The sequence below is a fragment of the Nicotiana attenuata genome, chromosome 12 (assembly GCF_001879085.1).
Source record: "Nicotiana attenuata strain UT chromosome 12, NIATTr2, whole genome shotgun sequence".
Taxonomy (NCBI): domain Eukaryota; kingdom Viridiplantae; phylum Streptophyta; class Magnoliopsida; order Solanales; family Solanaceae; genus Nicotiana; species Nicotiana attenuata.
The window spans coordinates 22,802,984-22,815,886 of record NC_032000.1 but is presented as its reverse complement, the minus strand read 5'-3'; the positions used below and the strand labels follow the sequence as shown (position 1 = coordinate 22,815,886).

The window sequence follows — 12,903 nt, the reverse complement described above, 5'->3', positions numbered from 1 at the left end:
AGATTTTTTTTTACTTTTTTCAAGTTTGAACACCCTAGATGAAATTTCTATTTTCGCCACTGATAACTTATACTATGTTATTCCAGCATGTGACAGTATATACATGTGCAAGGAACTCTAGTTTAAAAAAAGCCAAGTAAGAAAAGAATCAAAAGATCCTTAGACTTTGGCACTATGCACATTACCCTAAAGATGTCTACATTCATTCTGTAACATAAATCTTTTAATCAATAAACTAACGTTCAATTGATATTAAAAAAAAAAAAAGATTTATATGTCTTTGATGGTAGGCGGCGAGTCAAAAAAGAAAAAGAAAAAAAGGAAAAACCAAAAACAAAAAGAAGATGCGAAAGACAACTGACAACACCACTTTTTGTGGAGTACCGTGGCTGTGCTTTTCATTTTACTCTCACGAAACCAAAACAAATGCCAATGCCATATAAAGCAACCCTCCACTTTCCCAAATCTACAGGTGGGGTTTCTGTTTTCTGAATATTTTTCTCCATCTGGGTCTGATCCAAATTTGTTGGAATTGTATCAAAATGGATAATAATGAGAAATACTCAGAGGAGTTAAATGTGGCCGTCAGAGTTGTGCATATGGCATGTGCTCTCTGTCAAAAGGTGCAAAAGAGTTTGCTCTCTACCACTTTCGATGATGATGTTAAGTCCAAGGATGACGATTCTCTTGTTACTGTTGCAGGTAGTTTTTGTTTTTTCTTCATTTTTCTCGTATTGTTTCTGCAGAATGCTTTTTTGTTAATTATTTTTGTGTTATAATGGGGATTTGAACCCCATCCCCGGCCCCAAAGGTACTAGTAGTTTTGTTTTTTAATATGAAACTCTTTGAGCTAGACTCTACTGCTCATTTGTTTCGCTAGAAATTTATCAGCTTTCTTTAGGTGTTGATAGCACACCCTGAAGTATGGCTTTGTTTTTAGTGCTTTCTCATATACTGGGAGCTTAAAAGTAGGGTTGAAGTTGTAGTGGGAAAAGGGTGATAATGCCGAAATTTGAGTCCTCATTTGAATTGGACGTGCAATTGGGCCATTTGTCCATTAAGAGATAGTCCCAATGTTGGGCTTGTCAACCGATATTATCCGATGCATAGTAGGCTACACGGATAATTATGCAGAGTGAGCGAACAAAGTACACATTGAAAGTTGATGAGAAAAAAAAAACTACATATAAGGTGTAGGAATACTCTTACTACTGGATTGTTTAGAAAAATCATGCAGGCTTGGCGCAAAGCTGATAATATCTATCATGTTAAGAGTATTTCTGGGCTGCTAGCCCAAATAGTGGTATTAGAGCTGATGGTTCGGTGAAACTAGTATAAAGATGACATAGTGATGCGTAAAACGAGCCGACTTGATGTATTTGCCCATCTACGAGGCCGATTTACTACTTTTACCGTTATTTGGAATGCACACAAAAGAAGAAGCTTGTGGGCTTTGGTGACCATAAATACTCAGATGATGGATGACACACGGTGAATCTCCAAATAAGTCCATAAATCTTGGTGATGGGCCATGCGATACCTAGTTCGAGGGTAGATTGTTGGGTGTGCGAATCAGTACTCTTAGTAGTGTGAGGCTCTTTGAGGGAACCGTGTGGGTTTGATCCAAAGTGGACAATATAACACCATGTTAAGAGTATCTTTAGGTTGCTTAGCCTGACATATTCAGCTTGAAGCTTGTAACTACTTTCACACAAGGCAAGAAATTACTGCATTTGATTATGTCTTTCACCACAATGAAGACTTCGTAAACAATGCCTATGCAGGAATTACATAGACAGTGTCGGCCTATTGTCATAATTCAGGCTTGTATATGCGTTTGGCCATTTGGGTCTTGGAATATAGTTGTTTTAAGGGCTTTACCCTCTATTTCCAAATTAAAATTTGTTCCGTACTATTTTAAGTGGTATCAACCTTACACACACACACACACATTTATATATATATATATATATATATATATATATATATATATATATATATATATATATATATATATATATATATTGTTTCTTAGAAAATTATAATTTAGACAAACATATTTAAGGAAATATTTACGAAATGGTATCAGATGATACCCTTGCTAAAGGGTCTCTAAGCCACTGCTCGTCAGCATAACTGTTTCTCCTTGGAGTCAAGTAATGTCAGCGGAGCGCCATCTACAACACGATCCATTAACGTGCAATAGGAGTTGGCTGAATGTGTGACAAGCCATGCCACTTCCATAGATCGTACCTTGTTTTTATGGATAGAACTCCTGACATGATTGGATAATCTGTTGAGTCTGTTAAGACTTCTTGTATAAATAGCACATATTGCACTACGATGGATATAATGCAATCACCACAGAACCAGTCAATCAACTTCAGTTCAATTATCCTTTGTCTTTCAGTCTTTTACTTGCATTATTTACAGCATGCCTTATACTACTTTTGTTGCTTCTACCTTAGCCAAATGTTGTCTAGTCCGCTTTCCAGACACAGATTTAACTTGTGACTCCTTAGCCAGGACGTTTTCTTGAATAAGTTTGGGAATATCCATAGGAGAAGCAAAGTTCCCTTCTCTACATCAATCATCTGATTACAAATGAGAATCATGTGGAAACGAAGGGTTGGCTACTTCTAAACTCTACATCAATCATCTGATTACAAATGAGAATCATGTGGAAACGAAGGGTTGGCTACTTCTAAATTTGACGCAACAAAGAGAAACTAAGAAGTAGCACAAGAATGAGATATGAATCTATGTTTGGTACACATAATTATGTAATTAATACTCGTTACTCTAAGATAATTTTGACTTTACGTTCCTTGTATAGTTGCATGCCCTCTTATACTAGCTTAACCACAAGGGCTACATTGCTGTTGGTCTGATAAAATTTGATATATCTTTGTCTGGCGACGGGTGTCCTTAAATTGTTGAAGGAGAGACGTCTTTTTTAGAGGCAAATACATGCTTTAAAGTAGTTGGAAAGTGGAACCGGACCTCAGATTGGTTGAAGTTATATCCTTAGATAATATAAAAGATTGCCTATTCTTTTTTCATTATCTACAGAGCTATGGGTTTCACGTGGCAATTGAAAATGCTTGGATGGTCATATAACTGACAGTATTGTTAGTTCGACATGGGAACTGTTGGACAGTTTCAACATTTTTGGTTTAGGGGTCTAACAGAAGAAGCTTTGACTCTCTGTTCTCTTTTTAATTATTATATAAAGGTGGTTTTCGGGAGCTTGCGCACATCTCTATTGCTCACCAGGTAATCATTACCTCCAACCAGCTCAAATAGTGAGTAACTGTACCTATGAAGACTTAGGCAGATGAAAAAGGAGTTTTTTTTGCCTCTACTGGGATCTGAACCCTTGTCTCTCATGGTTTCATTGCACTTCATTGACCTCTAGACCATACTATTGGGATTCTTACCGGACACAAAAACTTCACTCGAAAGCTTCAGCCTGTTGTCGTCTGCTCTTAATACGTTATAACTGATCTTTATGCTTAAAAAGCATTTTAAGTTCAGTGACATTGCATGTTTAGGAATGACATTGCAGTTGCCAGGTTTCTATTAAACACTATCAGAATCCAGTAACAATTCTAGAAAGTCTGAGCAAACAATCTAGAGATGCTGTTTCGCTCTCTTACAAAGTCATAATCGAGAGACATCGGACACCGGAGTAGTGTTACTGGAAAATCATCCAAAATTAAATTGTTAAGCAGCCAAAATAAAAACTGAAGCATCTGGATTTCTTCTATTCAGTGAAAGAAAAAGAAAAAAGCTACTCCATTTCATTACATGTGTCTTAAGTTTGACTAGGCACAAAGGTTAAGATTTTAATAAAGATTTTTGAATCTTGTGATCTTAAACTTAAGTGTGCATAACACACCAAAAATACACTTTTGAATCTTGTGATCTTAGCATATTGTCTGTATTGTTTGTTTCTACTCCTTAACATATTCAACATGGAAGTTCTCTCACTGTTTCTACCTGCAATTCTGCATTAATATTTTCAAGTCTTCATTTTTTATAGAATATGCATAGATTGCCTCCATGTCTGCTAAGTGTTTTCCTCATTTTTTTTGCATGGATAGATTGGAGTGTGCAAGCAACTGTAAGCTGGATCCTTTCAGATGCTTTTGGCAGCGAAAATGTCTCCGTAGTCGCTGAAGAAGACGTGCAAACTCTCTCCAAGTCTGACTCAGCAGGTCTGTTGGGTAAAGTTATTAGCACTGTTAACGAATGCTTAGCAGAAGCTTCCAAATATGGTCTAAAAAGTCCTGATGAAGCCCTGGGGCCTTCAGAAGTTCTTGAGGCTATTAGTCGCTGCAATTCAAGCGGCGGTCCTCTCGGTAGGCATTGGGTTCTTGACCCAGTTGATGGAACATTGGGGTTTGTGCGTGGAGGTCAATATGCTGTGGCACTTGCATTAATTGATAATGGAGAAGTTGTGATGGGAGTGCTAGGTTGTCCTAATTACCATGTAAAGAGGGACCGGCTTAGTAACCAGAAGCAAAATCATATTGCATCAGATATTTCAATGCACTCATCTGATGTTTTGGAAGTAGGATGTGTGATGTACACAAGGAAAGGTACTGGTGAGGCTTGGGTGCAGCCACTGGTATATGGCGATAGGAAATTTGAGTGGCCAAATTTTGCAAAACAAATTCACGTCTCTTCAATTGATGATCCCGCATTGGCAACTTTTTGTGAGCCAGTCGAGAGAGCCAATTCAAATCACAGCTACACCGCTGGACTTGCTTGCTCTGTTGGGCTTAGGTTTGTTGACAATCTGTCTCCCGTAAACTATTGCCTGTTTAGAGCCAGTCTCCAAGAATTCACTTAGTTTCCAAAAGTTAAATTTGTAGGTTGACTAGCTCTTTCATTAACTGCACTATGAAGCTCCTTCCTTCTTGAAAATGTAGACTTGTTCTCGGTGTGTTTTTGGGTCAACAAATTACACTTGTTTATGAGAAAAATATGTTTATATGTTATTCAAGAAGAAAAATAAATACATGTTGATATGTTATTTAAGCTTTGTGCGAATAGTGTTCTCTAACATTTTATTATCATCCGGCAGAAATAAGCCCCTCCGTGTTTATAGCATGGTAAAATATGCGGCCATAGCGCAGGGAGATGCTGAAATTTTCATGAAATTTGCAAGAGCTGGTTACAAAGAGAAGATTTGGGACCACGCAGCTGGTGTTCTCCTTGTACAAGAGGCTGGCGGTGTTGTAACTGATGCAGGAGGGCGTTCACTTGATTTTTCTAGAGGGATATACTTGGAAGGTCTTGATAGGGGAATAGTTGTTTGCTCCGGCGTTAAGCTGCATGAGAAACTAATTGGAGCTGTTTATGCCAGCTGGGATTCCTCTAATCTTTGAGCCTCCCTTTTCTGCTCGACAGTCGGTGATGGAATCCTATCTTATTACGTGCTTCCAGGTAAAGTCCTTTTCTATAATTTAGCGTTTCACTGAATTGCATCTGCTTCTCTACGTTAAATTTCATAAAACCAAAGATCTCAGATTGCCAATGCCCAACCTGAGTTTAGATTCCTATGAGTGGCTTTATGTTTGTTCACTTGATTCTTGTAGTCTCATTATTGGGAAATTATATGACCACTGCAGGTGGTAAATATTTGTGCTATTCTCATTTAAATTTTAAAGTGGTAATATTTCAGGTGACAAACCTTTGCAAATGGAGTTCGCTTTTGCAATGGTTCATGAAGATCCGTGTTTTCTCTGGGACGACATTGCAGACTGGTTATTCAAGAAACAGGTAAATATGAGGCTAGTGTTGCAGAGAAATGTTTCCTAAATGGCTAGTTGGTTTACCAAAAAGCAGAAAAATCTGAGGCTACTATTGCAGAGAAGAGTTTGCTTGTCGTTCTGGGATCGTGGAGGGGAAACTTCATTGCTTCAACGACCAAGTTAAAAGTACATATATGTTCCAGTCTTCAATCCCCTCCCTTAACAAAGATGCAAAAGAAGACTGTTGCTGGATTCTGATACTATTGGTAGATATCTCAGTTTTAAAATGGATTAGAATTTCCAGTAACCCGATTTGACTCATGAGAACTTTTTTACCATAACATAATCCTTTTATCATTTATGTATTCCATTGACACACCACATTTTAATTTGAATACAAATCTACAAATTGAGACTTGTATCATTTAAGAAAGCCTTTAGAGCTTTGTTCAACTTTGAAAGTCTGAGGCACAAAATCTCTAGTTGCCCATATTTACGAACTTTGTAGTAAATGAATTAAATAAGTTCAATTAATGGGGGCTTATTTTGTTCAAATCCTAATTGGTTCTGTTGTGTCACAGAAAGCTGAACGTGTCAGTAACAAGAAATAACTTTGTTGTAAACGAATTGAATAAATTGTTCTCAAGATTGTAGTAGATAACTCAGCACTAAATATTTACAGAAATTAGAATTTAGATTCCCAAGTTGTTCCTACACCTCAACCAGTCAGCCATTCTCTTGTCAAAACACTCATGTTTTCTGTCATGGGCGGCTTTCCAGCCATGCCCCATGACCCCTTGGGCGCGCCCCGTGGCATCCTAGCAAGCCTCCCAATGCCTAGTGCCGCGAACGGCCCCATAGTCTTGGCCGCGCCAAGTAACAAGCGTGCATGTGCCTCTGTCGCCCCACCGATATCCCTCGCCAGCGCCCAACCGCAGGCAGATGCCAACAGCGCCGCGCGCGCATACCGTGATGCCAAAGACAATGCTGCTGACAACGGACCTGTTTCTGCCTTGTAGAAAACTAAGTCCTTTTCATTGTAAATATAGAGTAGTTTTATTTCATGTACTTCCATTATGTTTCTCTAGCTTAGTCAAGTCTAGTCTTGTAACATGGGTTTATTATTTTTTTTAAGCACTATTAGGGGGATCAAGCAATCAAACTTTCTAGCAAGCAAACAATTCTCTGTACTGGTGTCTCTGCCCCTCGACACCATGTTGCTTTTCTGTAATAGCTTTCATTAATGCAATCGAGCTTTCTTTCATTCTCAATTCTCATTTATGTTCTCTCAATTGCTCTTGACATTGGTTTTCCCGTACGGCACTGACAATCTCGTCTAGCGTACGGAGGGGACCTCAGTTGGCGGACGGTAACTGCATTGACATCAGTTGCTTAGCCTTACGTCGCCCTTCCAAGGAATCTCAGGAAGGCGCCGCATAACAGTTGGTATCAGAGCCTAGGCTCGAAATCGAACGAGGGAACGCATTGCCATTACCACCATTTCTGACCATAGTGAATCATGGGGACCGCATTGTGGCCCTTGAAGAGACGGTTGACGTATTACGGCCCATCGTAGATACGGTGCCTGAACTAAGAACCAGCCTAGTGCAAAGGTTGGACGACCTGGACCGCAGAGTGCTCCAGGCCGAAGTTGACATTGAAAACATCAGCCGCCACTCCGAGGGAGACCGGCAAACGACAGCCACAGAGGCAGCCGAAATTTTTGGCAAATTCGAGGGACTCCAACAGAAGCGTGTCGAGGATTTAGCCTACAGGGCACAAGAGGCAGACAGGGTGACTACCATGCAACAAACTATTGACAACTTGACAGACCAGCTCAATGTTGTCAATGCTGCTTTATAGGGCCTGCTTCGAGGAGGTGGAAACCAAATCGGGGGCGTTGTGAACCCCGCTTCCGCGACACAAAAATTGAAAATTCCTGAGCCAAACCATACAGTGGAGCTAGGAATGCCAAGGAAGTGGAAAACTTAATCTTTGACATCGAACAGTACTTCGATGATGTTGGGGGCCTAGAAGAAGCTAAGAAGGTAGCAACTGCTGCCATGTATCTTCAGGGTGATGCTAAACTCTGGTGGCGGTGAAGTACGAAGCCATCAGGGCCGGTGAAGATGCTCTCGAGATATGGGCAGAACTGAAGGCAGCCATACACCTACAGTTCTTCCCCGAAAATGTTGAAAACAATGCAAGGAGAAAGCTACGGGAGCTCCGCCAGTGCGGTATTACGTGCGGGAATTCTCCGTGCTCATGCTAAACATACGTGACATGGGGGACAAAGACAAGCTCTTCACCTTCCTGGAAGGGTTGAAACCTTATGCCCGTATGGAGCTGCAAAGACAAAGGGTAGATACCCTACCCAAGGCGATCCAAGCCGCTGAATGCCTTGGGGACTATCAAGTGGAAGCTCGGAAGGATAGGCCTCAGCCGCCTGCCCGAGCGGGATTCAAAGGGGGCCAGCCTAGCAATGGTGGCCCTAGCAGAAGTTGGGGAGATCGGAGTGCAACAAAATCTAAGACTCCTTCCCCAGGCAACAATAGTGCTGCGTTAAACAACAATGACCGGGGGGAGAAAGCCTCCTTCAGGATGCCGTCATTGCGGCGGACCACATTGGAACAATGAGTGCCCACATGCACAAATGAACGCCAATCAGGCTTTTGATGATGGGACTGATGACGACTCAGATGATGCGGACCAGACTGAACCAGTAGGTGCCTTCAATGCAATTGTTGGCTCTATTTCTGAGGCATTAGCGGAGACCAGTGCTGGTATCCGTAAGAAGAAGGACCCAGGTCCAATCACCAAGAAAGGGAAAAAGAAGGCGGATGAGGGGACTCCTCTTAAACAAGAGAGGACCTTGATGTTCGTCGAGATAAATGTGAATGGCAAGCCCATTCGGGCAATGATAGACACGGGTGCTACCCACAACTACTTAGCCTCGACTCAGGTGGAGAGCCTTGGTCTAGTTGTAGGAAAAGGTAGAGGTCGTGTTAAGGCTATCAACTCACCTCCTTAGCCAGTGGGTTGAATAGCCAAAAAGGTAGCGGTGAAGCTTGGCCCTTACGAAGGAAAATTCAACCTGCGAGTGGTGATCATAGATGACTTCGAGTTGATAGTTGGGTTGGAATTCCTAAGGCAAACCAACACCATGCCCGTACCATATGCAGACATGCTACTGATGATGGGAACAAATGGGGCCAAGCCCTGCATTATCCCGTGCATGCCCATGAAGATGGCCGTTGAGAACATCTCGGCCTTGCAGTTGAAGGAGGGGGTCAAAAGACATGAACCTACATTCCTGGAGACCCTCTGCATTGAAGATATAGAACACTCCTCGGGTCCTATTCCTGCACCCGTGAAGGAGCTACTGCTGGAGTTTGAAGATGTCATGCCACAAGACTAGGGGTGTGCATTCGAATCGGTTTATCGATAAATCGAATCGATTATTTGTTATCGGTTTATCGATTTATCGATTTTGATTTCGATTTCAAAATTTTCCTTATCGAGTTATCGATTTCGATTTTGATTTTGTCCTCTTCGGTTATCGGTTTATCGGTAAACCGATAAGATATACTAAGAAGACAGTTTTTTTTTACCCTTATTCTATAATACCCTTTCCTTTACCCTAAGTCCCTAACCCTATTATTTCCTCTACCACATTTAAGGAATGATCATATTTAAAGCTCAAGGGAATGAAGTTCAAATTAATGGAAAACAAAATTAGCCGTGATGATGTATTTTGTTTTGTTTTTTTTTAAATACCGTTGGAGTGTTGCTGGCATACATTTGATCCCTTACTTTAGTTTCATTACATGTGCTTGTTGACACAACTTTTATGTTATAAACGGTGTTCGTCTTATTTTAGCTTCTTTTTGTCCATATTAGTTAGACGTGTTTATAGCGATATACTTTCCGTGGAATCTCGCAAATTTTCTTATTGGTGTAATCGATAACCGAATCGATAAGCCCCAAAAATCGATAAATCGAAATCGAAAAAATCGAAACCTTATTGAAACGATAACGATAAGCATATGTACAAATCGATAATTGATAAGTAATTATCGATAAGGGTCAAAATCGAATCGATAAATCGAATGCACACCCCTGCACAAGACATGCCAAAGCGACTCCCGCCTAGGCGCACTGTGGACCATGAAATTGAGTTAGTGCCGGGTGCGAAGCCACTCGCCCCGGGCGCCTTACAGAATGTCACAACCCAAACTCACCGAGCTTCGAAGAAAATTGATGGAAATGCTAGATACAGGGATCATTGTGCCCTCCAAGTCCCTATACGGGTCCCCTGTTCTATTCCAAAAAAAACATGATGTTAGCCTGCGACTCTGTGTGGATTATCGGGCTCTAAACAAAATCACCGTGAAGAACAAGTACCCTATTCCGCTAATGGCAGACTTGTTCGATAGACTGGGTGGTGCGACAGTGATCACCAAGATAGACCTGAAGATAGGTTATTGGCAAGTTCGGATTGCAGAGGGTGATGAACACAAGACGACCTGTGTGACAAGATATGGGTCGTATGATTTCGTGGTCATGCCGTTCGGCTTGACTAACGCCCCAACTACATTTTGCACTCTAATGAACCAAGTCTTCCGAGAGTACATTGACGAATTCGTGGTGGTCTACTTGGATGACATTGTGGTATATAGCCAAACATTGGAAGAACACTTGGTGCACTCGGAAGGTCCTAGCTCGATTGCGGGAGCATGAACTATATGTGAAGCTATCCAAGTGCTCCTTTGCTCAAAAGCAAATTGACTTCCTCGGACATGTCATCGAGGAAGGGCGGATCAAGATGGACCAACAGAAGATTCAGGCAATCCATGCCTTGAGGGCGTTCCTTGGCCTATGCAACTTCTACTGGCGACTTGTGAAAAACTACTCCCTCATCGCAGTGCCATTGACAGAACTCCTCAAGAAGGTCATACCCTGGGATTGGGGACCGATGCGAGCGGAGGCCTTCAATGCATTAAAAGCGGCTATGTCTAGTAGCCTCGTCTTGGCCCTCCCTGATTTGGCCAAGCCATTCGAGGTACAAACGGATGCATCCGACTATGCCCTCGGCAGAGTCTTGCTACAAGAAGGGCATCCTGTAGCGTACGAGAGCCGGAAGCTGAAGGATGTAGAGGGACACTATGCCGCCCATGAGAAAGAATTATTGGCTGTCGTCTACTGCTTGCGCCTTTGGAGGCACTATCTGCTGGGGACCCCGTTCGTGGTCAGGGCAAACAACACAGCTGCTAGCCATTTCATGACCCAGCCGAAGTTGAATGGTCGACAGGCCAGGTGGCAGGAACTCCTAGCTGAATTCCACTTCAACCTGGAGTACCGAAGTGGGAAGACCAATCATGTTGCTGATGCTCTCAGTCGGAGAGCCGATCTAGCATCGGTGTGCCTACTCGCCACCCTAAGGGGGGAGAGAAGTAGCCACCACCATCAAGGACCAGATACAGAATCTACTCATCAAGGATCCTGCTGCACAGTATTTGGTTGATTTGGTAGGACAGGGCAAGACTTGCCAGTTCTACATGGAAGATGGTTTCCTGAAAGTGAAAGGGAACCGACTTTATGTTCCTAAAGGAGGAGATATGCGAAGAACTCTTCTGGCGGAATGTCACGGTACTCTGTGGGCCGACCATCCTGGTGAAGAATGAACGATGACGTTACTTCGCCGTGCATATTATTGGCCTCAAATGGCCGATGACGTTGCTCAGTATGTGAAGACTTGTCTAGTATGCCAGAAGGACAAGTCGGACCGCTTGACACAAGCGGGACTCTTGGAACCACTAGCTGTCCCAAAGAGACCTTGGGAGAGCGTTTCCCTGGATTTCATCACCGGATTGCCCAAGGTCGGATATCTCACAACTATCTTGGTTGTGGTGGATAGGTTTTCCAAGTATGCCACCTTTATAGCAGCCCCACAATATATATCAACAGAAGATACAGCTCGACTCTTCTTCTCTCATGTCGTCAAATATTGGGGCCTGCCCAAAGATATTGTTAGTGATCGCGACTCACGTTTCACTAGCAACTTTTTGACCCAACTGTTTAAGTGCCTTGGGTCAAAATTGAATCATCGCTCAAGTTTTCATCCGCAATCTGATGGCTAGACGGAGCGGTTCAATGGTATGTTGGAGGAATATCTGCGCCACTTTGTAACCGGATTGCAGAAAAGTTGGGTGAAGCTTCTGGATGCTGCTCAACTGTGTTTCAATTCACAAAAGGGCTCTAGTACAAACAAAAGCGCTTTTGAAGTTGTTACCGGATAGCAACCGCTACTCCCAACACAGTGAATGCACCAAACATGTCTAAATCTCCTCGAGCTGCTTGCTTCTCAAAAGAATGGAAGCAAAATTTGGAGATAGCGAGGAGCTATCTTGTCAAAGCTCAAAAGCGGATGAAGAGGCATGTTGATCAAAATCATCGCTTTGTTGAATACCATGTAGGAGACAAAGTGATTGTCAAAATCCCAAAGCGGTACTTATTTGTAGGGGTCCATGACCCTCGCCTATTGCAAAAATACATTGGACCCTTGTCCATTGAAAGGCGTATTGGAAAAGTTGCATACCGGGTGGATACCCTAGCTTGGTGGAAAATTCATCCCCTCTTCCATGTCAGCCTCCTGGAACCTTTTCGTGAAGACACGGAGGATCCTTTACGGAGCCAGCTCACAATACCCAGTATTCGAGGTCCCAATTCAACCGGAAAAAGGCGTGTTGAAGCTATCCTTGATGATAGAGTGATTCATGCCTCATGGAAAGATCACTAAGAGTTCTTGGTGAAATGACAGGGCTGTGATGCAGAGTAAAATACTTGGGAGAGGGGAACAAACCTCAAAGCCTACAAGAGCCTAATTGAAGATCATCTTGCAAGTAAGGCGCCGAGGACGTCGCCAACTCAGGTGGGGGAGAATGTCATGGGCGGCTTTCCAGCCATGCTCCATGACCCCTTGGGCGCGCCCCGTGGCGTCCTAGCAAGCCTCCCAATACCTAACGCCACGGACGGCCCCGTGGTCTTGGCCGCGCCAAGTAACAAGCGCGCATGTGACTCTGTCGCCCCACCGATATCCCTCGCCAGCGTCCAGCCGCAGGCAGATGCCAAGAGCGCCGCT

At 42.7% G+C, this 12,903-nt stretch overlaps 1 protein-coding gene across 1 annotated transcript; it reads left to right on the top strand.

The window, feature by feature from the left end:
* LOC109235427 (PAP-specific phosphatase HAL2-like) lies at nucleotides 345–6,186 on the top strand. Its single transcript, XM_019401534.1, has 4 exons — nucleotides 345–702; nucleotides 4,107–4,791; nucleotides 5,093–5,454; nucleotides 5,693–6,186. The coding sequence occupies exons 1-3, from the start codon at nucleotides 543–545 to the stop codon at nucleotides 5,394–5,396; spliced, it is 1,149 nt and encodes a 382-aa protein (XP_019257079.1). The 5' UTR covers nucleotides 345–542; the 3' UTR covers nucleotides 5,397–5,454; nucleotides 5,693–6,186.

Coding starts and splice junctions, on each gene's coding strand:
- LOC109235427 (XM_019401534.1), top strand. CDS start 543: ATGGATAATAATGAGAAATACTCAGAGGAGTTAAATGTGGCCGTCAGA. Junction 703..4,106: donor TTCTCTTGTTACTGTTGCAG/GTAGTTTTTGTT, acceptor TTGCATGGATAG/ATTGGAGTGTGCAAGCAACT. Junction 4,792..5,092: donor GCTTGCTCTGTTGGGCTTAG/GTTTGTTGACAA, acceptor ATCATCCGGCAG/AAATAAGCCCCTCCGTGTTT.